At 44.9% G+C, this 27,258-nt stretch overlaps 8 protein-coding genes across 8 annotated transcripts; 3 read left to right on the top strand and 5 right to left on the bottom strand.

The window, feature by feature from the left end:
• Nucleotides 1–1,414: 1,414 nt before the first annotated feature.
• DFL_009373 (uncharacterized protein) lies at nucleotides 1,415–2,874 on the bottom strand (the record flags this gene model as incomplete). Its single annotated transcript, XM_067639245.1, has 2 exons — nucleotides 1,415–2,129; nucleotides 2,204–2,874. The coding sequence occupies 2 exons, from the start codon at nucleotides 2,872–2,874 to the stop codon at nucleotides 1,415–1,417; spliced, it is 1,386 nt and encodes a 461-aa protein (XP_067487053.1).
• Nucleotides 2,875–6,154: 3,280 nt separating this feature from the next.
• DFL_009372 (uncharacterized protein) lies at nucleotides 6,155–9,116 on the top strand (the record flags this gene model as incomplete). The annotated part of the gene is made up of 13 exons (XM_067639244.1): nucleotides 6,155–6,195; nucleotides 6,274–6,348; nucleotides 6,548–6,789; nucleotides 6,850–6,871; nucleotides 6,938–7,093; nucleotides 7,160–7,385; nucleotides 7,513–7,541; nucleotides 7,596–7,711; nucleotides 7,784–8,032; nucleotides 8,093–8,294; nucleotides 8,352–8,497; nucleotides 8,557–8,757; nucleotides 8,839–9,116. The coding sequence occupies 13 exons, from the start codon at nucleotides 6,155–6,157 to the stop codon at nucleotides 9,114–9,116; spliced, it is 1,983 nt and encodes a 660-aa protein (XP_067487052.1).
• Nucleotides 9,117–10,083: 967 nt separating this feature from the next.
• Nucleotides 10,084–12,121, bottom strand: DFL_009371 (uncharacterized protein; the record flags this gene model as incomplete). Its single annotated transcript, XM_067639243.1, has 2 exons — nucleotides 10,084–10,313; nucleotides 10,378–12,121. 2 exons carry the CDS (start codon nucleotides 12,119–12,121, stop codon nucleotides 10,084–10,086), a joined length of 1,974 nt encoding a protein of 657 aa, XP_067487051.1.
• Nucleotides 12,122–14,205: 2,084 nt separating this feature from the next.
• DFL_009370 (uncharacterized protein) lies at nucleotides 14,206–15,957 on the top strand (the record flags this gene model as incomplete). Its single annotated transcript, XM_067639242.1, has 5 exons — nucleotides 14,206–14,263; nucleotides 14,574–14,657; nucleotides 14,799–15,133; nucleotides 15,298–15,594; nucleotides 15,670–15,957. The coding sequence occupies 5 exons, from the start codon at nucleotides 14,206–14,208 to the stop codon at nucleotides 15,955–15,957; spliced, it is 1,062 nt and encodes a 353-aa protein (XP_067487050.1).
• Nucleotides 15,958–16,855: 898 nt separating this feature from the next.
• On the bottom strand, nucleotides 16,856–17,936 carry DFL_009369 (uncharacterized protein; the record flags this gene model as incomplete). Its single annotated transcript, XM_067639240.1, has 5 exons — nucleotides 16,856–16,923; nucleotides 16,981–17,241; nucleotides 17,442–17,571; nucleotides 17,790–17,802; nucleotides 17,920–17,936. The coding sequence occupies 5 exons, from the start codon at nucleotides 17,934–17,936 to the stop codon at nucleotides 16,856–16,858; spliced, it is 489 nt and encodes a 162-aa protein (XP_067487049.1).
• A 512-nt stretch (nucleotides 17,937–18,448) lies between these two features.
• Nucleotides 18,449–18,955, top strand: DFL_009368 (uncharacterized protein; the record flags this gene model as incomplete). Its single annotated transcript, XM_067639239.1, has 3 exons — nucleotides 18,449–18,470; nucleotides 18,533–18,628; nucleotides 18,693–18,955. 3 exons carry the CDS (start codon nucleotides 18,449–18,451, stop codon nucleotides 18,953–18,955), a joined length of 381 nt encoding a protein of 126 aa, XP_067487048.1.
• A 317-nt stretch (nucleotides 18,956–19,272) lies between these two features.
• Nucleotides 19,273–22,050, bottom strand: DFL_009367 (uncharacterized protein; the record flags this gene model as incomplete). The annotated part of the gene is made up of 3 exons (XM_067639238.1): nucleotides 19,273–20,054; nucleotides 20,119–21,625; nucleotides 21,850–22,050. The coding sequence occupies 3 exons, from the start codon at nucleotides 22,048–22,050 to the stop codon at nucleotides 19,273–19,275; spliced, it is 2,490 nt and encodes an 829-aa protein (XP_067487047.1).
• A 1,014-nt stretch (nucleotides 22,051–23,064) lies between these two features.
• Nucleotides 23,065–23,365, bottom strand: DFL_009366 (uncharacterized protein; the record flags this gene model as incomplete). Its single annotated transcript, XM_067639237.1, has 2 exons — nucleotides 23,065–23,107; nucleotides 23,178–23,365. 2 exons carry the CDS (start codon nucleotides 23,363–23,365, stop codon nucleotides 23,065–23,067), a joined length of 231 nt encoding a protein of 76 aa, XP_067487046.1.
• Between the last annotated feature and the right edge of the window lie 3,893 nt (nucleotides 23,366–27,258).

Below are 27,258 nucleotides of genomic sequence, written 5' to 3'. Positions count from 1 at the left end.
AGTAAAACCGGATAGCTTGGGAGTCGCTCGAGAAGCTTGAAGAATAGCCAACCCCAGAGCATTTTAGAAGATTCTTCTGTTGCAACAAAATTTATTGTACTATGGACATGGACAAAGCGTATTCCTCGAGAGGCCTGACACTTTCATTCTGCGGACCCCGTTGCTATCCAGAGGCCGGTGCGTGGGCGAGGGAAGCTGGGAAAGGCCTTTGAAAGTCCTAGATGCTTCAGCAACGACATTGAACCTAGGATCTTGACAAAGTCGCGATAACGAAGAAGCGATAAATGAAGATGATAGTCAGACATCGGTTAACTATAAGAACGCTCCAATAGCGGGGCGGTTTTGGGTAACGTGAGTGGTAGGAAAGGCCCTAATACGCTGAGTCGAAGTATGGTAGGATTCAAGGTTCTGTAGGGATAAAACAAGCATTCCGATCCCGTCGGTAAAGAGTTCTATTCCACCCTTTCCAACGGCTTCTCGATGGCTGTCCGACGTGAAAGCGGTTGAGTAATCATCATCCCTTATTTCTAGAGTCTTGACACTGTAAATTTGAAAGTAGGAGGTAGTGTTGGGAAAAGTGCACTGTGAGGATGTACATAGGCCGTTTGTGTCGGATGTATTAAGGATATAAAACCTACTTCGTAAGTACTAGCGGCTCTTGAGACAATGAACCAGGAATATGGATAAGACATTCGTGTTGAAGGACAGCCTCCAAAAAGCTGTCAAGTGTTTTCAGATACACGTTGAAGACATGCAACCTCCGATCTCGATGACCGGTCCCTCATGGATGATTCAAGGGTACCGGGCCTGCGTAATGTTGTATAATGTGATATAGCCTGGTGGCTCATTTGGTCCGGAAGTGCCCCAGATACCTAGGTGAAAGCCATTAATTATTGTCCTCTACAATTGATATCCAATGCAATGGAATAACAAGAGGAGATTCCTACACAACTTAGAAAACCGCCTCATAACAACCTCGCTCACCCAACAAGGGCGCTTCTTACTTCTAACAGCAATCTTGGCGTTGAATTTTTAAAGCATTGAATGCTATCTAACTTGGGGATTTAGATACCATATGCACGCATTATAAGTTTTGAGTTGTACGTTGTATTTTGGACACCAGTTTGTGTTGTTTTCATCGTGTGTAACATTGCTAACCCGCCTTCCAAGGCCTGTCTTGAATTGGCTTAGATATCGATTTGAATCTAAGCTACGGCTGCAAACAAATTTATGTGATGATAGGTATAGAGAGAGGAAAAGATCAATAAAACCTTGACTTTTCATTTTTGGATTGCAATATTTGTTTTCGTGATCTATCACCGTATAGGTTTCTTTATTCGTGTTCGTGAGATAGGTAAGTTTAGATCTAGTATCCCCTCCCCAATATATTCGAAGCTTGCGTAGCCAGTGACCTTTACACCCCATGAGCTCGCAAATATCCAATTCTGTACTTAGATGCTTGCAACTCTGCCGCACTATTTTCTAATAATCGGATTGTGAGGTTCAACGACCATTCCTTACCCCGTGGTAGGGTTGCTTTTCCAACTTCTTCACGCAGATGCCGAATTCCTGCGCGCGCCTCCGACAGGGCCAGAGCCGTTGCGTCTACGATTTTCAACGCCTCCATTGAAGATTTATAGAAGTCTGAGCAGAGGTTCGCCTTCCGTTCGAGGTCTTCCATCTTCTGGCGATATAGCTGTGGCCCCATGAGGTCCTTCCAAAAAGATTGTTCTGCCAACTTGGTCTTTTCAAACGTGTCTTGGCCCATATTTAATGCGATTGCGATGGATTCGAGTTTCCGTTCGAATGCCTTCAAGTTTCGCCCGAGCTGTACGTATTTGGAGTAAACATTTCCCGCTAATTCCTCCAACTTTCCCGCGAACTCATCAAACACACGCTCCACCGCCGTCTCGGCAAATGATTTTTCGTTGGACCACCATCTGGTATATAGTAGCTTTGTCAACAATGGATTTTGCTCATCAATTCTTCGCAATGCGTCGTTGGTCCAGTCCGTGTAGGTGATGGTATCGTCAACCAGGCTACGTGTCTTTGCCCTGCAGTCGTGCATCCCGTCAACCACATCGTCTAAGAGCTCGTTGTACTCTGGGATAAGAGAAAACAGACTGGCCCTATTTAGCATATAACGTAAGTTCCTGTCACTCAAAAGTTCAACTTTAGGACGAGGGGGCTGGCGGGGATATACATTGACGATGCATCAGCAGTTCCAACTCTTAACTCCATTAATAACTTTCGGAATTCATGGCGAGTTTCAGTTATCTGTAACGGTAAGTTGTCATTTTTTGAAGTCACTCCTTGCAACTTTCTGAACGCTGAACTCCGGGAGATGGCCTGTGCGAAAAGAGGATCTGGTTCTTGGACGATAGGTTCCCATGAACATGGTGAAAGGGTGGATAGAGAGAGAGATTCTGGGGCGTAAGAGTCGAATAGTTCGCAAGTTGATTCTGGCGCAACAAGAACTCCGAGGTGAAGTGAGATTATCCCCACAATGAAGAGGGGCATTAGGGCCATCATTGACCATTTAAGGATTTGGTAGACCAGGATCGATGTTTTTTTGACGGCACCCACAATCACCTCCCCCAAGGTGATGAATATTTGATATAGAAGTTGATCCTTAATAGCATGATATCGACTGTTATGAGATGGCCTAGCCATCTGCTGGTTATTCGTATGCTCATGGGCCAATTTGTTTGCCACATCCTGTTTGGAAATATTTTCGGCCGTATCTTTCTGATCAGGGGCCGGTTCATCCGTATAAGCATCGGGTTCTGAATCGCTAGGTGGTGTACAGGCTCCGTTGGAGGCTCGTTCAATAATACATTCGTCACCGCTGAGTTGTTCGGCTAGTTCTGGCATTTTGATATCGGCAAGTTCCTGGTCTGCGAATCCGCCAGAATTGGGGCTTAGTGGCCTTCCTTCTAGGGTTTTTGGGCTATCACCATGTTCTTCGCTGAACGATCTGACCGATTCGGTACGACTATCAGTTACGCCGGCCCGGGGTCCTCGAAAGACCTGAAACTTGGCTAGAGATCTTTGATCGTGGCCCAAAATCTAAGGTATGGAGTTGACATACTTCTTACGAGAAATGTCAGGGATTTGGCGCTTCATATTGATCGCAATCGAGCGCGGGAAATAGATTTTCGAGAAAAGGGCGACGAAATAGATAGTTCAGGGCGGCCCAAATATTAAAACGAACGTCAGGTTTATTGTCGGTATGGTACCGGTGAGTTTGAAGGATATGATAAATTTTGTTCACGGTTCCAGCGGTGGAAATCAAGTCGACTTGAGGCTCCGAGAATATGATTCGACTTCTAATTGGTGGAAAACAAGGCTGTCAAGTTTCAGCTGTTCCTTGTAACGTGCAGGATGTACGAGGCGAGGTCGTGTTATGGCGCTAGGCCAACTGCGGGCGAAATGGAATGTTGTAGTGTGGCATGCGGGTCTCTTCGTGGAATATAGAGTTTACAATCTCGGCATTGTTGAGGATCAAGACCAATAAACGGTACAAGACGGAGGGCAATCCTTCTAGTTCTAAAAGAAAGGAATTCTAGAGGTCCGAAGATATATAGAGAAGTTATCATAGTCTGGAATATAATACGATATCTATTTCGAAGTTTTTGCGCGTTTGTTGTGAATATTGTTCTGTCGGTTTGGTTATTGTACGAATTATTGACTGTCCGAACTACCTTTCGAATTTACCGGCTCATGAGATGGGTTATGTCAGCAGATTGTTTGGCTTCAAGTGTACGTAAAATTTTTTTTCTTTTCTGCGATCGAAGAAAAGGGATCGCACTATAGGCGGGTAATGGTAACTATCAGGAAAGCGCTGTTAGATATTAATGTGTATCCTAGATGTAGCTTAAACTGCTCGCGATGATCCAATGTGCGACTAACCGTTATTTCTAACGGGTGGATAATTGTTTGGTTCTAGATATTCAATTGGAGGAATTTGAAATCTCGACTTGCATCGGCACTTCCCACAGCCTTGGGTTTCCTGTCGGGTCGCATGTTGTGAATCGTATCGTGAAAGCGAGTCGAATCTAGAAGCCTTCCAGCGTACAAAGCATGACATCACAACGGTGATTAGACCGATCGGCCATCATAATAAACCCTCTCCACTAGCTCGGGGCGAAACGCTCACGATGTTTTCAGGTGAAACTTTAAACACCAGTTCGATACCCCGTGCCGAATCCACCTCAAAAGGGCGTAGAATCCACGATCCCTCTAGTGGTACGGTTTTTTTCCCTCAATTTCGGCTCCCCAGATTTTCGTTTCCAGCGATTAGTTGGCCGTTGAGTTCTGTGCCCATGTACATTTTGCCTCCGAGATTTCATGCATGATCGTGAGCTTTGGGGTCGATATTGTAGGCCAAGAGTTATTACTGATTATAGCTGAGCCAACGGCTGGGCTTTATCTCGGCCTCGATTACTTTATCTTTAAAACCGGCGAGATTGGTAGTTTGCCGTCGCACTGGAACGGGAAACCGCTTGTGTGCAGGATGCGTAAGTAGGTAACTCGCCAGGCTAGCGCTCTAGCTTTGGCGGAACTATAACTCCCAAACCAAACTACCTACGACGGGTGGCCGAGCACGAAATCTTCACTGCGACGTAGCATACAAAAAATATCTCATGATCAACAACATATGAATATTCGATCCTCGGTTGTTAATTTGCAGGATCATTGTCAGATGACAGGAACAAACAACGCTATCGATTCGGGTATCGATTTCCGGATTCATGCCGACTAGTATACTAGGCACCGCTTGGGATGTTTCTCAGTCTAGAGAAAAGCGTGACCCCATTCGATGCTTGGGCAGTTAAGGCTCCTTAGCAGTCTGTACCCCGCATACCCCAGAATTCTTGTTTTTAGTAGGCAGCTTGGCCCACGGTGTGCAACACCATTCCCAATCGATATCCAGCAGTGGGTCCGCCGGATACGAGATTTTTTTCCTTTGGTGATGTGATAATCCTGAATATCGTCTCTCGAAGTCCTTGGACAAAAAAGAACTCCCCTAGCGTAGATTGTGGAGCTCGTGCCGAAGGCAACTGAAAACTCTCCTTCCAGCTGCCGGGGTATGGAATTCGAGAAGTTAGGCCTCTAGGGCGCCTTGTGTACCCATACAAGGATAAAACTGGCAAAGATGCAGGATGAATAGAAAAAGTGACCAGGCCAGGGAAGTCTCGCCGAAAATTCTTCCTTTACCTACCCTGGTTTCGGAGCGAAATGGAGAGGGGGAAGGGAGGATGATACATAAAGGTGTAACCGTAGAGTTACGCTCGACTCATGTCGTCTGATTTTTTAACTTAAGCTGTAGATTGCGAACCGCTGCTGCCTTTATGCGAGGGCATGGTATGAATATTACCGAGTCGCATGTGGTTTTTTCGCACTAGCACAGGGTTTGTGATATAGCGATAGTCAAATATTGCGAATAATTATAGGAAGCAATAGTAATGAAAATAATAACCTGCTTTCTTGCAGCCAATGTCATCTCGCCCGCAGCCATCGATTCGAGGTCTGAAGATACTCTGATGTTTCTGAGTACTTAGGGTTTGCCAAGAGCTATAGCTCCAGATCAAGATGTCTGTGAACTTCAAGCTTCATTAATCATTGCATTAATTGTAGGCTACGGGACCAGGATAAACGCTTATCGTACGAAAAGACGCTACATCGCATCGACAATAACCAATCGCCATGATCGCAATAAGAAAAAAAAAAAATAGAGACAAGGAAGAAGCAATAGAGTACATGAAAAAGGATGAAGTATGACAGAAGTTTCGCTGGTGTGGAAGGCATTCCGAGTTTGGTTTGCTGCGAGTTGGGATCGGCATGAAATGTTGTATGATCGGTATGTCCGCTACCGCTCTTGGACGACAGCACAGGCATCAAAGTTAACCAGAGCGGCCTTTTTTCGGTGTGTGCTTGCTATATTTAAAAGGAGCAAAAGATGCCTTCGCAATTGTTCGCAATCGACCCTTCGAGCAAATCGAAAATCGTCAATCGATGACTACCATGTGCTGTTGAGCATTTATTTTATTATATATTACCTTTTTCAAACTTTCCGGGGAGTTTCTTCATTTATATTATTCTATTGGGGCCTGGAAATTTTCGGCCTGGTCACGATAATAAATACGGAATTATGTCGAATGATATCGACTATGAGAAGCCGGGTGGGAGTCGGTATGCATGGCTTCTTATAATTGGTTATATCGATCTGCGCATGCTTTTTTTCTAACTAGGGGACTTCACGATATCTAGTGGGGATATCTCGAAAGACTACGAAAGAGACGGTGCATTAGACACTGTTAATCTGAACAAGAATGTCGAAGCAAAGTAAGTTTAACTTTCAACATAGTGGTTGTCCCTTTTTCCCGCATGACTATATGTCCGTCATTTCTCTCAAATAATATTCTCAAAGTTTCTTTTTTTACTACAACGGAAGAGATATACGTCATTGGGAAAGAGGGGTGGACGGCCATTATACGTCGTACAAAATTTAAAAACCAGTGATGTTCTGACGGCGAAACTACAGAATCAAGAACCCTCTCGCTGGACTTTCCCGAGAGACCCTTTTTGCAGATGTCGATAGATTCGCCACCGAGAATGACCTTGAAGATATCAAAGATGATTTACGGAAGGGTGCTCTTGTCGCCCAGGACCCAGGAAATTATGAGCAGGTTGCGGAGTTAGATGATGCAGAAAGACAAGCCTTGAAAGATGAGGCGGAGCATATCTATAAACAACCTATGTCGCTTTATATCTCTATCATCGTTTGTACGACAAAATTTCTTCTCCGACTGTTAACCGGATTTTGGCTAATATGTTTGACGATAGGTTCTATCGGCGCCGCCGTACAGTATGTAGAAACTCCAGGTTCATTCACACATGGGTTGTTCGGAGTCTAACTAACTCAACTGGACAGAGGGTGGGACCAAACTGGATCCAACGGCGCCAATCTTTCGTTCCCGAAAGAGTTCGGTATCTGGGTTGACCCGGATAACCCGTCCCCTGACGACGACAAAAATCAATGGATTTTAGGTCTCGTAAACTCTGCGCCATATATTGGCAGTGCCTTCATGTTAGTTTGCACCTAATTACAGAGACGGCTTAGGTTGATAGGTTGCTAAAGAGAATCTCATTTTAGTGGTTGCTGGCTTTCTGATCCTCTCAACAACTTGTTTGGGCGTCGTGGGACTATCTTCTTCTCTGCAAACTTCTGTCTTTGGCCCGCTATCGGTTCTGGGTTCACAAAAAACTGGTATGAACTGTTCATCTGTCGTATACTACTTGGTATTGGTATGGGATCCAAGGGTTCTACTGTTCCTGTCTTTGCTGCTGAGAATTCACCGGCTTCTATTCGTGGATCTTTGGTTATGACGTAAGTTGGCTTCTAGGCCCCATTATTCTTCGTATGCTAATATTTGAATTTAGATGGGTGCGTTTTTATTTTCTTAGTTCGGAGCTGGATGAGGCGAGCGATGCTAATTAACTGAGCAGCAATTGTGGACCGCGTTTGGTATTTTCCTGTATGTTTCATCCCTGTTCGAAGTGCACAGGCGTCTCGCTGACAGAAATTATAGGGGAACTTGCGCCAATTTAGTTGTCGTGGATACTGGCAAAATTGCATGGCGTCTACAACTTGGTTCTGCTTTTATTCCCGCTGTTCCATTGCTCATCGGTATCTACCTCTGCCCTGGTAAGAATCCTCCTCGGGATCTTTCAAATCTGCGTGCTCAATTCCTCATCTAATATCAATTGTTGTATGCAGAATCACCACGTTGGTATATTAAGAAGAGACGCTACAAGGAGGCTTTCAAGAGTCTTCTCCAACTTCGAAACCACCGTATTCAAGCCGCCCGTGATCTATACTACATCGATGCGCAGATCAATATTGAACAGAAAGTTATAGGGCAATCCACCTATCTGTCCAGATTCATCGACCTTTTCAGAGTTCCACGTATCAGACGTGCTACTTTGGCGGCTGGTATCGTCATGTTGGCGCAGCAAATGTGCGGCAGTAAGTAGCCTAAATTAAGCACTATTTTTCTATTTGATGATTTCCTGACTTGTCTATTAGTTAACATTATGGCCTTCTACTCGTCGTCTATTTTTGAGGCTGCCGGTGCATCTCCGAAGGAGTCTTTGATCGCTTCCATGGGCTTTGGCCTCATTAACTTCTTGTTCGCATGGCCTGCCGTATTTACAATCGATACTTATGGACGTCGGTCTCTTCTGTTGTTTACATTCCCACAGATGGCTTGGACTTTGCTCGCAGCTGGGTAAGGAGATCTTCATGAATGCATAATTCAATGGACTTTGGCTGACATGTTCCTTAGTTTCTGTTTCTACATCCCGGAATCAAACACAGCACACATTGCCCTCATCGCTTTATTCGTTTACATCTTCACGGCATTTTATTCGGCAGGAGAAGGTCCAGTTCCTTTCGCATACTCCGCCGAAGTCTTTCCACTATCACACAGAGGTATGAGGACGCTTTGTTGTATTTTATCACTGATTGTGTTGCTAACATAGACTCGACAGAGGTGGGAATGTCATACGCCGTCACGGTCTGTCTTTTCTTTGCAGCTGTTTTGGCAATGACTTGGCCGAGAATGTTGGGTGCAATGACACCAACCGGTGCATTTGGATTTTATGCGGGTTTGAACGTTATTGCCTTCATCCTTATCTTTTGCTTCTTACCTGAGACAAAGCAGAGGACGTTGGAGGAGTTGGATTATATCTGTAAGTTTTCATCTTTACTAGAATTACCGGTATATTTTATCGAAAAGAGATCGTGGAAGCTAACAAGGCTGTTATTTATAGTCGGCGTGCCAACCCCCAAATTTACGAAATACCAATGGACACAGGCGCTTCCTTACTGGGTTAAGAAGAATATTCTAAGAAAGAAGGATGTGGAGCTTAAGTCTCTTTACCAATTCGACGAATCGGTCCTTTCATCTGTTGAGCAGCGGCGAAGGGATTCGCAGTCCAGAAGGAGATCGAGTACTGCTGGTGCGGCTCGGAGGCCTTCGATTATGAAGGGTGAAATCGTGGATACCAGGAAGGCAGGTGCTGCGGGGGGTAGCGGCGATGTAGCTTGATCAAACGAATTCGATATTATGAAAATGTGCGCTTTTTGGAGGATGAGGATTTCATGATGGCCTTTTTCGCGTGGTTTTGCTATTTGGTTGAACGAAGAGTTTTGGTGTCTTGACCATCACATTATAATGCATATGCATGGATGCGCATACGCACTAATTTATTAATATTGGGCGTATTATACTCTCATCTCATCGGGAATAGCTTCACTCGGCATTTTATTTCCCATCGATTCGACACTAAATTTGATGTGGATACTTTAAAAAGGCACCAGGGGCCGCCACTCCTACTGAGTACTTATGACATCATCAGCACAAACTTCACGATGAATGTATCTTAAGAAACCTAGGTCCCCATGCGGCTTAAGAAAAAGGTCTCAACTACCGAACGGCTAGACTCCGGATCTGCAGGAACTTGAATTGTGTCACCGCGTCAACATGCACGATGGTGGTTTGACGATCTTTGACCCACATTTTTTGGGCTTGCTATTCTTGATTTTCTTTTTCTTTTCGAGCTAGGTTGGTTAGTTGAGACGGGAATTTGGAGATCATAGTTATTGGGGTGGAGGAAGTATTTGTATTATCCTTGTTTTTTATTTGACTTGTACTAGAGCTAATGGCTCTAGTTAATTAAGCTTAGTCAAGCCGATCCAATTATCATAGTAATAAAATTATCCCATACTCTTAAACCCCAGCGAAGCAATAATAACGCCATCGATCCATCCTTTATGAAATCTAACCGTGGTAAAAAAAACCCATCCTATATCCCAAAAGCCAGCGAAGACTAATAAAGCTGATCTAATGAGAATTGTAGTAACAAAAAAAAAACCCCCACACCCTATTAAAGCCCGCCTGAAAATCTGTCGCAGCATAAAACCAAACAACCCCCTTGGTTCATGTTCAACCCCTCTCTCTGTAGGATCTAGATACGAGCCTAGATAGTTTAGCCTCTCATATCCTGAACATGCTCTCACGGCGTACCAATCCAAGGTCCAGCATGTGGATCCAACCTACTATAATCATTCTCGTCTAAATCTGAATCGTTGGTCCATGGTTCAAGTGCGGCAAAGGCTTCAACGTTCCAGGGGATGTCGGATGAGGAGTGTTGTTGGAATGGACCGTACCAACCTTCGTGGGAGCACCAAACGTTCTTTTGGGTGCCGAGGATGATTAGGAATTGGACGGGGACGTGGTATGGGCCTGGTCGGTGGGGTTTGAGTTAGTAGAGATGTAGGTTTGGATGGATTTGTTGGGATGGACTTACTCTTTCTGCGCCAGATGTTGTAGATGGAAAGATCCGAGCCGGTATCTGGGGTTATCTCCACCAACGATCCCGATGGGTCAGCTTCTTCCCACAATCCCGAATTAGGATTTCTGTGATATGGCATTGATTCCCATAATTTCTGCAACCCTTTGGACATAACCACAGAGACATTCTCATCCTTAAACATCCCTAACACAACTCTCATATTTGGAAAATCCTCCGTCCGAAGATTTATAACATGTTCCACGAACATGACGCTATAACAGAAATCTATCCTCAAAAACTCTAGCCCTTGAGGAAACATGAACTTGAAATAAGGCTCTTTATTAGTCAGTTTTGGGCGTTCGAAGTAATGGATTATTTCAGACGTGTAGAAGAGGTGGACTTTGCGAAGACGGTTGAACTTTGAGAGTGATGGGGTACGTGACTGTGGAGGGGCGAATGGTGCAATGCGGATACTAAGGGATTCGAGGGTATCTGTCTGCTTTTCTAGGAGTTTTGCAATGCACTGGAAATCGAGTGTTTCTCGTGAATCTATCGGTCCCAGTGAGGGTTCCCCCAACATGGCAAATAAGTTTAGATCGAAGCGACGGAGGCCAGTAATTTTGTGGAGCAGTGGAACTAATTTTTCGTAGATTGATGGTGTTTCGTCCATCCAGAGACGTAGGTCTTGGATTTCAAATGCCGTATCAGGTGCTGGATCGGCTCCAGGAAGGCCGTAGCTGATTTCAGTTGGATACCAACATTCTTGCCAGCCGGTTGATTGATATCCTTTATAATGTTCCTCAATTTCTTCTTCAACTGTTTGCCGCCAGGCGTTCCCGTACCGGTTTCCAGATGGAGGCTGTGAACATCCACTTAAAGCTTCGTCTTCTGGGTCAAGAGACCAAATGGAGATATCGTCGTCTGATTCTGGTTCTAGATCTGGATCCCACTTTTCCTCCGGATCGGGTGGAAATTCTGGTACCGGTCTAATCTTTGGGCGGCCACTGGTGCTGCCGAATCGATAATCGATCCCAAGGGTTGAGATCGGTCCGAGTCGAAGGAATCTCTCCAAAAGCCAGTAATTGACTGGAGCGAAGTCGGTTAGTCTCACCATTCCCAGGCGGTCTAGGTGGAACGGTGGCTGGAAGTAATGTAATGTCGTGAGCATGAATCTCGAGCTCGGGGCATGAATCGAAGGTGCTAATTCGATTTCTTTCAACTCTTTCAATAGGAAGAGTAAGACCGTGGGTAGGGTAGACATCCCGTACTCGTCGATTTGGGATTCGAAGAATTTGAAGACTCCATGTTCGTCTTCTTCCGCCTTCTTTGTTATATACTTTTTCAATTGAGAAATCCTAGTTTCGATGACTTCATCATATTCACCCCCCAACCAGAAAGATCCATCTTCTTTTCGAAGCCTGATCGTAGCGGATTTAACATGCTCAACCAATGGATCCGTGAAGCTATAAATAACGATATTTAATAGCGTATCAGGAAATTGTGTTTCTTCGTCATACCAGAGGTGACGGTTGGCGATTGGGAAGAAGATTTGACGTAGGCGACGGCAGGTTTGAGAGAGGGAATTGAAGTCTTCGGAATCTTGACCGGGTGTGGAACACCGCAGGTGGCCTGCTATCTCCAGTATTAATTCGTAGGGAAGGCGGAGGAGAGGAGGAAGTGAGGGTTGCTGAGATTGCGGGGCCATGTTTATCACCACTATTGGGTCCGTTGAGGCTGGTTCTGGTTCGATGTCGTCCATGTCGTGCTGGATTCTTGGAAACCCGTAGGTATCCGTATATAAGGAAGGAATTAGATAGACTAGGAGGTGTCTGTAGTTTGAGATGGTGTTCGTGGTTGTAAGGATTTAGATGGTCAAGAAAGTTGACAAGTAGCCTCGTCGATATACCCTTGCGCTTGCTTGATATTCCAGTTACGCTGTCACATGACTAACAAGTACAAAGTGAATTGCCAAGAGGCTTGCACGTAGGTTTAGTGGCACTGTACTAGTATATTATGTACAATAGAGGTCCAATGAAAGGGTACACCAGGCTGGAGAGGGAAGGGTGGATAAGCATCTGCAACACATAATATGCAATAATCCTGCAACGGTGCTGGTAGGGGCATATCTGAGTAGTAACAAGAATAGTAGGGGTGGTAGGGATAATGGTAAGATGTATGTCCTCGGCCTGCGTCGCATATGGAGGCTCTAACTGAACTTGAATATCGTAGGTTTATATGTAAAATTTTACCCGGATTGCGTTAGGATAAGAATTTGATAACCTGTAATTAATTTACAGAATTACTAAATTAATTATGATAGTTTTTTTTTTAAAAAAAATGATTTAATGTAGATTAGGAATAGTTGGTAGAATGATGGTATAGTGTTAATTTTTGTAATTTGTATTGAGGTGGATTGGTCTATTTATGGTTTATAAAGGGTTTTTAAGGGATAGTTATAAAATTGAAATTGCTAGTTTTCAAGTTGGGGAACGGATTGTGTTTTTGTGACAAGTTATTGGAGGAATTGGAAAGAGGATTTGGATATAGGTGATTTGGTTATTGAGGTGGATATGGATGAATTTGGTTATGCATATGGAGATTAGCAATAATAGAACTGCACCGTTACGATTGAAACGATACTCAGTTCCCTGCGGCCTTTGCCTCCATATTTTCCTCGAGCCATTTTATCATCTCCTTCGCGTATACAACCTTATCTACTCCTCTCCGTCCAGTCCATTCTCTCCATCCCGGTATCTATTCAAAAATCTTTCCTGAATGATTTCCTGTACCAGCGAAAATGCTTGGTCCTCGAGTGGTTTCAAAAGCCTCTCGTTGCACTCTGCTGACAAGCTTCTTGCGTAGCGTTCAGCCAGAGGTTCTCTCCACTTTTCTCGTATGTCTTTATTGCTTCTGGTCATACACTCCATGAGGTCCGCTGGTAGAAGGTAATCTTCTCTATCTTCACAGATAAACTCCTTTAGTCCGGTTACAGCCACCTTGCTGATATTGAACTTCCAGTGTTGAAGGCCGTCGTAGCCGCCATCTTTCGCAGTTAAACCATCATTGATACCTCTTCACCAATACTTTCTAAACTCCTTGGATGCTAGCTCACGCTGGTAGCTAATCGTCATAGACTGCACCCCCCGGAAGTCGTAGGCCGCAAACTGCTGCCACCATGATCTTGAAACCCTCTCGACGTTGCTATACTCAACAATTGTGACGGTAGATGGAGGGATAGGGAAAAACGAGGGATCGAACAGAAAGTCGCCGACATGGAGTTTCTTGAGTCTTCCCAGTTTAGAAATCGCAGTTTGGAGATTCTGAAGTAGTTCGACCTATGCCGGCTTTGGCTAGTTAGACAGTTTATCCCATATATCTGACCTTTAGCATTCTGCCATCTTTCAGTCGTTCCCCTAATATCTCTAGAATCTCTAATTAAAGTTATATATTTATGAGTTCACAAGCATTTTGGGATCCTAGTTATCTTCCATCCGCAGATCTATACATCGATAAAATAAGGGTTTTTAAGAAGCTTTACCGATTTAAAATATACTAAGAGCCAGGATCCCACCGGCCGCTTGGTTTTTGGGTTTAATGATTAGGGTCAGCGTACGTAGCAATATATGTCTAATTGCAAAAATTAAGAACTATATCTTTGAGTGGGATACGAATTTCTATTTAGTAACGGATCGTCCGCATTTGATCGGCACTATTTTATAAATCCGGTTACTTGTTGGGCTCCACAGTCATAACACTAATAACCAATGTATTCTGTGCATAACTAGTCTACGATTACAAAGTTAGGCACCAAGCGTCCACAGACCCTGGGAGTTTTTCCCCGAAATGGGATCCGAAGATTCTACAGGCCTTTGCAGATTCCGAACTCGAAAAAATACTAGAAGTACAAACATCTCTTAAAATCACGTCTCTAATACATGAAATCATTTATATAATCATGAAGCTTCAGCCACAGTACTAATTCACGATATTTTGTTAGGATAATCACACCGCAGAGAGATACCGATTCTAGTGAGATACCTTGTAATTGAAATGCATATGATCAATTCAACGATTCCTTCAAGAACACTAAGGTCATAACAGAAAACCGATGCCCCATCTAAATTTATTTTAACTAGTCAAGCAAGCCGCCTTGACGATATTTCGCCAATACCACTAACAGCGATATTCGTGGAACATGACTTGAACGCTAGATCCCCTATATGTTTATTACCCTCAGGATACACCCGTCGGAGCTCGGTCATTAAGGGATGAAGGAGGGTCACCAAAAGCCTATGGTAAGAACTCAAACTGTTGAATTCCTACAGGCCTAACACCAGTTGACCACTGGGCACTACCAATTGCGCAACCGGGGAAGAATCCGAGCTAGCACCTCAACACTGAGTCTGATAGAATCTGACCTGATTATACCTAAGTAGATATATACTTCATACTACCTATGAGATTAATCTCTGAACCATGGGCTGAGCTCGAAGCAAAAGTGGCAGATGTGCCATTGATCAATCCATACTCCCATTTGAAAATATTTGACAGTCAGAACGGGAAAGTGATGGTTGCTGTTGCCAATTACAAAACACTTTTGAAATATGACGTTACGACGATGAAAACAACGGTTCTTCTCCAGATTTCAGCTGAACGCTCAAAATTCGTGCTTTCGTTGCAGGATGCTCTTGCAACTTTCAAGCAGGAAAACGATGGAAATCAAAGAGACCCCTTCTTCATCATTATTTTAGTTTTGAGACATTGGATAGAGGTTTGGAGGTAGTGTTACTACTATATTGGACAGAACACATTATGGCTAGTAAGTTATTCTTGGACCTCGATCATATAGTCCATTATTATCCATACCTTTATCGAAATTTCTTGCATTCAGGAGTATTGAACTAACTATAGCACACTCGTTACAACAAATTCTAGGACGAAAGAGTGCAAGAGTTCATCTTATCCGACGGTAACGAGATTGAAAATGAACTCAATGCCAAACTGCACATTACCCAACGCTACGCTTCCCGAATACGTTCTGAGATTCTTGAGTCAAAGTTGAAATTCAATTTTGTTCAGGAACAGCATACAAAATTCTTGGAGTTTACTGGTTTGAAGTCTGAAACCTCAGCAAGAGTTCGAGAGCAGCTGACGGGGCTTCTGCTTGATATTGAGACCCTTTATATTGCTCTCGCGCAAGAGTTGAATAACATAAAAACGTCTTCTACATGGGTAAGCATTTTCTTGTACCCCAGTACAATGGGATAAAGTAACGCCTTGAAGGATACATTTCTAAACCGTGATTAGCTATCCACTTCTACTTCATTAAAGCATACCAAAGCTATGAGAATCGCTGGTGAAGAATCACGCAAGGCTTCTCTCGCTCTAAAAGAAAATACGGATGCGATGAAAGATAATGACGATCTGTTACGAGAACTTGCACAGGAAACTCTAGAAAGCAACAGAGAAGTGAAGAGAAATGGCGACGCCATGCGACAAATCGCTGAAGAAAGTAAGAAAATTGCAGAGGCTAACAGCAAGGAATCGGAAACTATGACCCAGATTGCAGTGAGCACGCAGAAGCCTACTCCTTAGATTTGGATCGTTACTCGGAGGAATATCCGAATAGGTATGATGAGCTTGCCTTTTATAATAACACCCTGTATGGAGTTTTGAAGAAAATTTGGGGGGTCGTTCTTAATATAAATTCGAAGATCAACCCTCAGTTTCCCGTGGTCTCGACCTGGTCCGGCGACCAAATAATCTCGACTTTAAGACGCTGCTTACTACAATATCAGTAGCAGCCGCATACTAGGACGTACTGGGCTCTCATACCAGCCCCCACGAAGTGACAACAGTAGATCACAAGATCTTAAGAATAACTGACCCGGGCCTCGTTATGCCGCACATACCCAAGCAACCTTCTCTCATACGTCTCACAATATCCGCCTCACGTCTGTGGTCCGCAGCGCCGGCAGGATACGTATACGGTTACACAGAAACCAACAGGTGTCAGGTCAGGGTCTACACCCGTCTACTGTATATACCCTCAAGCCTCTTCACGAATTTAATCCAAGCAATCACAATCTCAAATGTAAATTTTCAAAAAGGAAACAATCACCCCCAAGAAGAATCCATATTCTAATGATGCTTACAAAAAATTAATATAAAAAAAAGGAGGACACCCTAAAATACAGAGTAATAATAACTAAAACCGAAGTATTAAAAATAAAAAAAACCTGCGCAAAATGCTTATTCTCTGAATTTCCTTGTGTGTGTGATTTGTGTGATTGTGTCTTTCATTTCGGTTTCCCATCGTGTTTTGTTTACAAGAATAATAAAAATGCTAATATTACCATGTAGAATTTCCCGTCTCTTTTTGTGTCTGAGTCTTGTCAACATGTGGTAGCGTGGTAAGCCATTGAGTGGCGGGATAGAGGTGTTTGGGAATATCTGAGTACTACTCTATTCTTCCCATATCGAGTAAATTCCTTTACGCGCAAGTGGGGTTTTCTTGTGCCTTGGAGTTCATCAACAGGGCAACGATAAGACCGTAAAGACCTAGAATATACAATTAGTATTGTTTAAATTTCCTTCGAGAAAAATAGAAGAACTTACCCAAGACTTCTGCGAAAATGAGAATCAAAATCATTCCAACAAAGAGCCTTGGCTGCTGAACAGTACCACGAACACCAGCATCACCAACAATACCAATAGCGAAACCAGCGGCAAGACCAGAGAGACCGACAGCAAGACCGGCACCGAGCTGGATGAAACCGGAGTATAGTGTCTGCTTTTGGCTCAAACCGGAGGAAACCAAGACGGAGACGACGAGACCGTAAATGGCAACGATACCAGCCATGACGACTGGGATGGAGTCTTTAGGACGTGGGGGATTCGCGGTTAGCGTACAGTCTCCGACATTCTGGTGGGAGACTGCCCGTGGAACAATGGCTTTCGTGACTTTTAGATGTGTGGTGCGTGGCTGACGTTCGAGCTTACGCACTACCACCACCACTCTTCAAAAGCTCGGAACCAGCATTCCACGACCAGTCGTGCAAGGGGAATAGTAAACATACTCTTTACCATCATATCAGGTCTCAAGACACCGGAAGCGACGACACCAACGCCAGACTTTGCGGTTCCGTACGAAGCTCCGAAAGCACAGAAGATTATGGAGGCGGCGCACCCCATGGCACCAAAAAACGGCTACAGTAGAGCATTTCGAGGATCAGTATGTTTTTTCGTCGCAGAAGAGATATATTTTGAGAGTCTCCATAATTTCTTTGGGAAAAAGAGGTGAACGGCGCGAGTTAAGCCGACGTCGGGCTTGCCGCATCTAGTGCAGGCTAGGATGGCAACGGAGATAATTTTCGCCAGGGGCAGATAGGAAGCCACGACTTGACAGTGGATTGCGCAGGACATACCGCATAGACGGGACTAAATTGAAGACATGTCAGTACAGGTTCGAATACAGAAGATATATCAAAATCCGTAGAGCTCTCGCTCCCGGGTTGTTTCTTTAAAAAAAAAAAAGTCGCCATCGAAGCCACGTACCAGTAATCTGAAGACATGGTGAAATATGTGTCGGGAGTTGCGGAAAACTCGGTCGGAAGTTAGACTGGCGAAAAAGATGAAGTCGGTATATGAATCGACAAGTATCCCTGACGGTGAAGTGGAGTCGAAAAAGGCGTGAAGAGGCGGACTATGGGGGTTTGGTGGTTCCTGAGGAGGTCGAGGACACGGAAGTTGTGCAGGTTCTGGCTAGCTGATGATGTAGACGATGGCTGGCAAGCAAAGCAGGAGAACCAAACCAACACGCTTCTAAACTTGGGGGCGTGGAACTGAAGGCTTGGCGTTTGATGACTAAGCATCAACACGCAACGCAACACGAATCTTTTTATTTTATTTTATTTTTTATTTTAGGACCTTGCCAAATTTTTAAACTTCAAACCACCTCACATCGCTCGCTTTCTGCATCGCAACAATCGAAGGGCGAGCTACCGCAAGGAACCCTTTGCCATCATACACACCCTACTACAACAGTCGCCATTGTCTAGATTCACGAACAGTCGATTCTATCAACATGTCTGCTCCAAATCCCAAAGGTTAGTTCGTCAGTCCCATCTTGTGCCTGTGGTGCGAGCATCAAAGCTAAGAGTCAATATAGCATTCCCTCTCGCCGACCAGGCTCTCACCCAACAGATCCTGGACATCATCCAGCAGGCCAATAATTATCGCCAGTTGAAGAAAGGTGCCAACGAAGGTATTTACTTCCGCCTCATATCCTCGCGATCATATGTCACTAACTTTAACGAAAAAATTTGTAGCCACGAAGACTCTGAACCGTGGTATCTCCGAATTCATCGTCATGGCGGCCGACACCTCCCCAATCGAAATCCTTCTCCATCTCCCCCTCCTCTGCGAAGACAAGAACGTCCCATATGTCTTCGTTCCATCCAAGATCGCCCTTGGACGTGCCTGCGGTGTTAGCAGAGCCGTCATCTCCGCTAGTGTCACCACCAACGAGGCTAGCGAGTTGGCTCAGCAAATCAAGGCTGTGAAGGATAAGATTGAGAGATTGTTGATCTAGTTGGTTGTTGTTGTGGTGGCTTTATTCGGGCTAAAGTCTTTGGTTGGTTGGTTCTACATCCAGAAAACTGGTGTTTTTAGACAGTTGCCTCAAATGTACTTCTACGATCTTGCCGGCTTTTCGATAAGTTTGGTATTTGAATCTGTTTTTTCGCCCGACGCTCAATATCCAAAAGATTCTGTATTTTTAGATAGATAATGATATATGATTTCAAAGGGTTCGATCGTCTCATTCAATTGCACTTGCATGTTAACGCCGCTATTTTTATATACATGGTATGATACGCTGAATATGTGTCGCTTGTAATAGTGTAGTTATTACGCCTCTTTTGCCGGTACCGAGCTGTCTTCCTGGCTAGATTCCTTGGTTTCCTGCGGTCCGGTTTCCGGCTTGTCCTTCTCCTCCTCCTCTACCAGTTTCTCCATTTTCTTATCCAATCCTAGCTCAGAATCTGCTGGCTTCTCGCCGCTCACGTCTAATCCACTCAGCTGTTCACTTGGTCCGCTTGGTGACGGTACCGAATCATCTTTCCGGGGATTTTGGGCGGCATCTTCTTGGTTGTTCTCTTGAGATACGGCATCAGGCTTGGGATCCGTTGACTTCTCGTCACTCGCGTTTAATCCGTTTATCTGTTCAATCGGTTCGCTTGGAGAGGGCTGCGACGATACCGAATCATCTTTCTGGACGGCTTGCCCGTCGGTCTCCTGCAATACGACATCCGGCCCGGCCTCCCCTTCAACTAACCGACCCTGTTGTTTATGTAGCCTTTCTAACTCACGGATCATCTCCGCCCTGTCAGGTAAGATCTCCGGCCCAGTTATTGATTCCTTTAGTTCGCCCAAAGAAATTCCCGAGGAGTTAAGGGCCTCTTGGTACTTCCCCTCATCTTCACCTTCGACCATTGCCGTATCATCATTACCATAGGACCGTGCCTTTTGGATCTCTGCTTCGTACGTCTTGCCTTCAAAGGGATACGTCCGACCCATCAGCGTTAGACCGGGTTGGGGACGTTTTCGCCTCTTATCCTTTATGATCATATAGCGTTGTTGTTTTTTGGTAAGCCGGCCGACCCAACGGATGGGTATGCGGGTGCCCTCAGCTGTAGGGATACTTTGGTTAATGATAAAAATATAAATACATTGGTGGTGGGGTTCTTTACTGACATTCTCCGATTTCTGCGAGGAGATCCAGCATGATAGAGAACATGGGGATATCCAACTTCTGTCCATTGATCCAGAGAGCAGTATCGGCGCCGGTTTGTAATATTTGTGCAGGAAAATTGGGTTTCTTGGGTGGTTTGACCTCCTCTGGGGCCGGGGCGACATCCTGTTGAGATGCTTCCTCTGTGGGATTTTGGGGTACGGTATCTTTGGAATCTATAGCCGTTTCTTCAACGGCACCTGTAGCGGTTGGTTCCGATGGCAGATTTGTATCCGGGTGCTTGGTGTCTGGGCCTATCGTATCACCTTTGCCTACCATTGTGAACTTCCATTGTCCCAACGATGAATCTTTACGGCCCCTCGCCGTCGATTTCATCGGGTCACTGTAGAAAAACGTTACCCATTTCTCACGTATATCAGTCGGTCCTGAATCCCCCAGCTCCTTCAAGTACCCCTCCAATAATTCAGGTGGCCTGTAACCCTGTATAACCTCCGGATCTAACGCCAATATCCCAGCGTTTAAACCCCATCCGCCGCCTCCGGCTAGAACCTTGGCAATACGAACCCCCTTCTCAGGGATTCTCTGGCCGAGTCCGCCGAGTCCCTTTGAATCATCGGGTGCTATCCGTGCAAAGATTTCTAGGGGTCGCTTCTCGAAAGTGACGGGGTCGTATATCGGTCTTTTTAGCGTCACATCTGCCACTGCGGCCTCCAGTTCTTGGGAACCATTCATTATTTCTATCCCATCTGGACCTCTTAATTTCTTGATTATATTCCCCACACCTTGGTAAACCTTCCGCGGCCCGGTGAGGTTTCTTAGGCAATAATTTACCCGCGCTTCCCACACTTGACCTCCGTTAAGCTGGACCGTCAGGTCTTTAGTTCTATTTACCAACAGTGGATAAAGTCTGGCATTCGATCCATCCTCATCTCCATCGACACGATATTTGTGAACCATTGCCGTCGAAGGCATCCCATTTTGAAAAAGAGTATTCGCCATCTTTGTTTTGATATAAAGTCGCTCTTTTCTCCTGCTGATTATCTTCTGCTTGTTATTACTCGGAGTAAAATCCGTATTCGGCGTCTGAAATATCAACTGAAAACTCCCACGATCATCGTCGGGATTCCTCGATGCTCCAAACGTTGGAAATTTCGGCTGGGGACTAGTCGGAATATCTGCCATCGGTGCAGGCGTAAACTCAAAGTTCTGGTATGCTGCCGTGGTATCTCCGTAAAACTTCATTTTACGGTCCGTGATCATTATACTCCATCCTTCTGAGTATGGTGAAGAAATGGTCTTTGGGATGCTATCGATTACGACGCCGACGGCTTCGACGGCGTCAATCCTGTACCCCGCGGTTTTGACGGCGCGGTCGATGCTCTCGCGGAGGAATATGGGGTCCGAGACGAGGTGGGAGTAGGAGGGCGTGGCTTGGAAGACGATGTAGCGTCTTCTGGTTATACCGGGTTTTTGGATTGCTTCGATGATAGAGTCTCGGAGGTCGGGGATCTGGATTGTAGACTTGAGTTAGCAGGTATTCATACATCTAGATTGCTCTGATGATGGATCTATACAAGCAGCTTGAATACATAAGCAAGCTAAATTCTAGCTAGAACCTAGTATAGCACTTGTCTCTATCGCATCGATTGCAAGATAGTATCCACCCCCATAACATATCCCAAACCACAATACTCAACTCCGTAAACCAAAAATAACTATTCAATAAAACTTACAAAGTCATCATCCTCATCATCCGGTTTCGCCGTCCTATGCAACAACGTCACCAACGACCTCCTCGCCGTCACCCTCGATGCCCAATTGTTATAATCCCCCGTCCGGACGCCATTGCCTCGTAACAATACCCTTGATCGCGGGTATAGCGCCGGACAGGACGAGCCCGCCCGCACCAGTATCCGCATGCAAGGGATGGTCATCTGGAATGCATGCTTTTCGATATGTAAAAAAGTTCTCTAGCTTGATTCCCACTGGATGTGGAGCGGAGACACTGTCAACCTAGATTCAGAAGTATAAATTTTCTCCTACACGGTTTGAATAAGAGAGTTGTAAATTGCAATTGGCCTTGTCGGGGTCTTTTTGGCGCCGGCCAACGGGGAAGTCGGGATTTTGAGGAGTGGTCCTGCAGGTTTGTGGACTTTTTGTTGTATTTTTTGTGGTGAGTTTAAGTTTTTTTTGGGTGTAAATTTCGCGGTTCGGGATTTTGGTTGTTGCCTTGTTCACCGAAACTTATCCCGGCCTAATAATATGCACATATGCCTCTGCGCTGCGGGGATAGTGACAGATGCAGGGGTTTAAACCGTTTGTTATATGCAGAAGAAAGGGTTTTTGGGTAATAGTTGGAGGAATTGGAAATGAAAGACGGGACGATGAAGCCGAAGTCGATGCCTAGAAGTATGGGATATGAGCTGGGGGGTATCGAGATGTCGTTAACCCCGTGATGGGGCAACGCGGTTTTGTGTTGGAAATTTTGGGATGAGGTAATACGGGGCTTCTCCGACGGGAGGACCTTATCTGTTTCACGATTCACATGCATGGTCTCTAGACGATACGGGCATGGAGGTCGAATTTATAGTATCCCGGCTTAGGCTTATAGAGCATAACTAGACCATTATACACCAGGCTTTAATCTAGGCTGGGGCTTAAGATATTAATTATTCTAGCGAAGCGGTTGATATTCCGGGTCAAGTCTACGCGCAAGGATTTAATAGGATATAAATGTATGTATATATTCAAAGAGATGCTTAAATACAGAACTATGGTAGATGTATACGGTAAATATGATCCGGAGAAAGAGAGGATTCGAGACGCTTGCGAGTCGCAAACCGTTAATTCAGCCATTGGCCTCTGAAACTCTATCCTCGACCCAGCTGCATATAAAAAGCCCCCGAATCTCCATCGATCCAGAATCCTCGTAAAGGGTTTGAATTCGCTTAACAGCAGATCTTGTAGCATTGGATTGGGCCACCGAAGCAGCTATATTTCCGAACGAGTTAGTTGGTTCTTTGCATCGAATACAGCACCTCGTTATCGAAGATTCACGTACTATTGGCAATTGCACTTCTGACCATTGCTGCAGTTGGCGTCGGTAGAGCAGGCACCACGCTTAATGAGAGTGTGGAGTTCGGAATCGGGGAGAGCAGCTGGATTTGGGGCTGCCTCGGCGGCCGGGGCGGCTATGGCTGCGAGAGGAGCTAAGATGAGGGTGGCAATGGTGAAGATGGAGATTTGCATTTCGAAAGAGTTGGGTTTGGAGGGGGTTAGAAACCGGTTTGTGAGTTATTTGGTGAGATTTTGATTGCTGGGATTGGATGTTGATGATTATGATGATGGTGAAATAGTTTACCTTTTTGAGGGAATCTTCGCCTTTTTATAGACTTCGACATTCACCCATGGCCCTTCTCCAGCATTGAGACGATCGGTCGCGGAGCTTATACTCGACCACCGATTTCGGTCGAGGCTGTCGATTATCTTCCGGAATATTATCCCCGGTTTAACATACCTTAATCTCCTCGTTTGCCTCTCGAATACATGGTAATCCCGTGTAAATCATAAAATCAACCAGACAACCCGATAAAACTAGAACTCGTATTGAGGCTTCATCCGGAACGATACTCCTTTTGAATTTCCATTAGGCTAAGGTGGTGATGACGCCGAAATGTCGAGAACATGGGCATGTGGGCGTGGTAATTTGTCGAGTTTTTTTGGCGAATATGGGCGGTGAGAGGAGGAGTGAGGATATGCATGCTTGAACCGTCTGATAGGGATATCCTGGAAGTTATTGCCAATCTAGCTAGTCGGTTGGGTTACTTTGCGTCCACGGGTTTGTAGGTTTAGTGTGTATATCACCCTCGAGCTCTTATGGGGATCGGTAGCTGGGAGGTATACGGGGATGAAAGAGAGCATTTACAGAATAGATTAGATTAGACATCAAGCTTGCTCTTTAAAGCCTTCGAATTCATATTTAACTCCACTCAAGGTCTTGACACAATCTATCACCATCACATCCCCACATGTCGCCATAAACCCATTTTCTCACTTTCAATGAATCTACATACACCCATCACGATCTAATTATCACCCAGAAGGGAGCGATATAAAACAACCTGCGGAGCAATAGCATTCATCACGGCCCGGCCAATCCACTGCCAAGTACTGCAGCCCCCACAAAAAGCTTAGAGCTATCAAGGATGCGCCATGGTTGATCAGTAATCGCTTAAAAAATAGCCGGAAGGATCGTTCCTACCCGTATGTACGTACTTTGACATGCTCTAGCGATATGGATACGAGGCTCTAGGTTTGCGGCTCCGGATGGTATTGATCCGAAAAAAATTGGAGGTGAGGGCTTTTGTCGGGGTGGTGATTATGAAGTCCTGCGCGCCGATAGTAATTGAACCTTTGTTGCATTGTATCTCTTTTTAGTAACTACACCACGGCATGTTGAAGGGTAGAACCCCAGGTTGAGTCTCTGATATCATGATGTTATCGAAGACAAGGTATCAACTTCTTTGGGTAAATATCTCTTCTGGGCTCACTCGAAGCAGCAAAGGGTGCTATAGCCGATGTTAAATTATCTCCTGTTCAATAGACCAACCCAATGGGTGCACTCCAACTAGATCCATGAACGCATGCATAAGGTCCAGAGATAAAAAATCTGGGTACTAAAAAACCCCTAGGGCATCTCCGATGCTGACATAATCTTGCTATCAGCACAAGTAGTACGCAACCGCCATCATGAGTAATCAAACTAACCAGGACTCCAGGAGAATAACCAAAGTTGAAGCTTTTTTATACGAGGTGGCCCCTGCACCGTGGTCCGGCTGTATGCGAGGGCGCTGCTTATCTTTCGCAATTTGGAACATCAAAGAATATTCTAGCTATATTCATACGGTGTGCCCATACGTACTTTTGTATTATTAAGTTATGAGAAGGAGTAGGATTCATATTGATATCATACAATGATCAGCTGAGGACGTCCAAAACTATAGTATTTCCTGCGAGACTACAAAAGATGGAATATTCGATGTAACGCCGGCAGTTAGTTTATATAATCAATCGATCAACCCAATGGAAGCATATACCCAACCGTCTAGGCTATATCTGATATACTATCGATATTATATGTCCTCGTTTAATCTACCTAAATATGATGGAGCTGTGACCTCGAAAAGCCGGAGTAACCCCGCAAACAAGAGTAAGAAAAACAGCTCAAATGCAAAACCCCCGGACTCCTGGAATCTTTTGCATGCATGTGCAGAAACGAGGTTGGCCCATTGCAACAATCAGACGGGTATAGAACGGGTCGGTGTGTTGACTAATCTTTCTGCAACAAAGGTTAAACCTGGGATCTCGCAAATTCTTTCCGATGGCCGTAGTCACTCGTACCCGCAGCTAGATCCGAGAAAGTTTTATATTAAAGGAATCGGGCCTTGATTCTGTGAGAAGAGGTTCTGGTTTAGACTCTTCGTGAAGTACGACTTTGCCGATAAACTTTTCTATTCATGGAATTTAGATCTATAGATATCATGTATTTTCGTCTACCCTTACCTTATAGCTTAGCTTACGACCTCAGCTTTCACCATGTGTTCTAACGCTTTAACCCTTCGCTATTCTACCATAACATCCCATACAACGGCCCGTAAAATAACATGCGAATCATACCTCAATACACCGTCCCTCCCTTTAACCTGCATAATCACTGAAATTATTTCCCGGCCGTTTAGGTCAAAATATCCCAATAACCTATTTTCCTTAGCTCCTAACACGCTGCGAATGGTTTTCCAAGCAACCTAGCGTTAACCATACACAATCTAATAGAAAACTCTAAAAGAATCTAGCCACATGCTGTGCAATCTTAATCACTAATCGGGTAGCAATAATTGATTGAAATATGTTATAATATCTAATGCATGGACTACCATGGCTATCCGCTGGGAGTTAATTAAAGTTTTATTCTTTTTATTATGATTTGCTCTTATTTCGGATTTTGGATTTGCGACTGCGATCTTACTGCAGCCTCCACGCCGGGCCTCCCTGTTGTGAGACACCATAACAAGCAGCTGAATTTTTTTCATCCCTTGGTTGGCAGATCGGGTTGTAGGGCTGGTATGCGGAGCTAGATGGACCGGACGCTCATTGTTATACGGTGGATGTAGATGGTACTTTGAATCAACCACGGTTGCATAGGTGGGATATGTAAATAAACATGTAAAAATAAGTATGGATGTATATATGTATGGATGTATCATGTAGTATTCCATCGTTCCGAGCCGGTGGTTCTCGATCGCAGATCGAGAAATTGAGGTTTCCGTCATCAAGCGGGTGCAATGCATATTGCGTGGTTTATATTCAAGCGGGTTGCGGCCACCACCACGTTTATCACTTGAGAGACAAATTACGGGAAAGTCTCGGTAACTCCGATGTGTGAAGGAAGGGAGGGCTGTTTACTTTTCGCCTTTTCTCTTTTTCCCTCCTGAATTTTGGATTTACAGTGAAAAGGTCCTTTCTGAGATATTGGGCTGGGTGCTTTTAAATTTTACTTGAGATTTGGGTGTTGTGCTACCTTGGAATTGCGGTGCGGGTCCTTTCCCTCCCTCCCTCCTTGAATGTAAGGTGTTGGCAAATTTTAGAAAGAGTGCCACTGGGAAAGCGGGATGATGTCTGTACAGCCTCACTTCTGGCGGAGAAGAAAGCTGGACTCTCGCGGTGGGAACGCCGCCTTGAATCTTTCATGGTTTCCGACGGGGTTCGGGAGGGTGTTGGATTCGATCGAGATGCGAATGCAACCATTGGTGTCTCTTCCTTCAGCCTTTCCGGGCGTTCGCTTGCAAAAGCAGGCACACAGGAAAAGAAAAAGTAGAACATGACATGGCTGGGTCATTTATTCTGATCGTTTGTCGTTCTGTTTCCCGCCCAGTTCTAGGCTTACGTTGCTACTATCTCCACCTGGGGTTTCATGGGCAAAAATCGCTACTTTAGCGGAATGGGAAGTGGGGTCACGTTGCAATCAAGGAAACCTTCAGGAACCAGTTTCTCTGGGCGTGGGCGGCGCTCGTCTGCTTGGGGGGAAGCACCAGCAGCCGACGGGTTTTGATTGAGATTGATTGGATTAATTAACTTACTTTCCC

Source organism: Arthrobotrys flagrans (assembly GCF_004000055.1).
Source record: "Arthrobotrys flagrans strain CBS H-5679 chromosome Unknown unitig_1, whole genome shotgun sequence".
Classification (NCBI taxonomy): domain Eukaryota; kingdom Fungi; phylum Ascomycota; class Orbiliomycetes; order Orbiliales; family Orbiliaceae; genus Arthrobotrys; species Arthrobotrys flagrans.
Note: the sequence above shows the minus strand (reverse complement) of the source record. Positions and strands in the feature narration are given on the sequence as shown.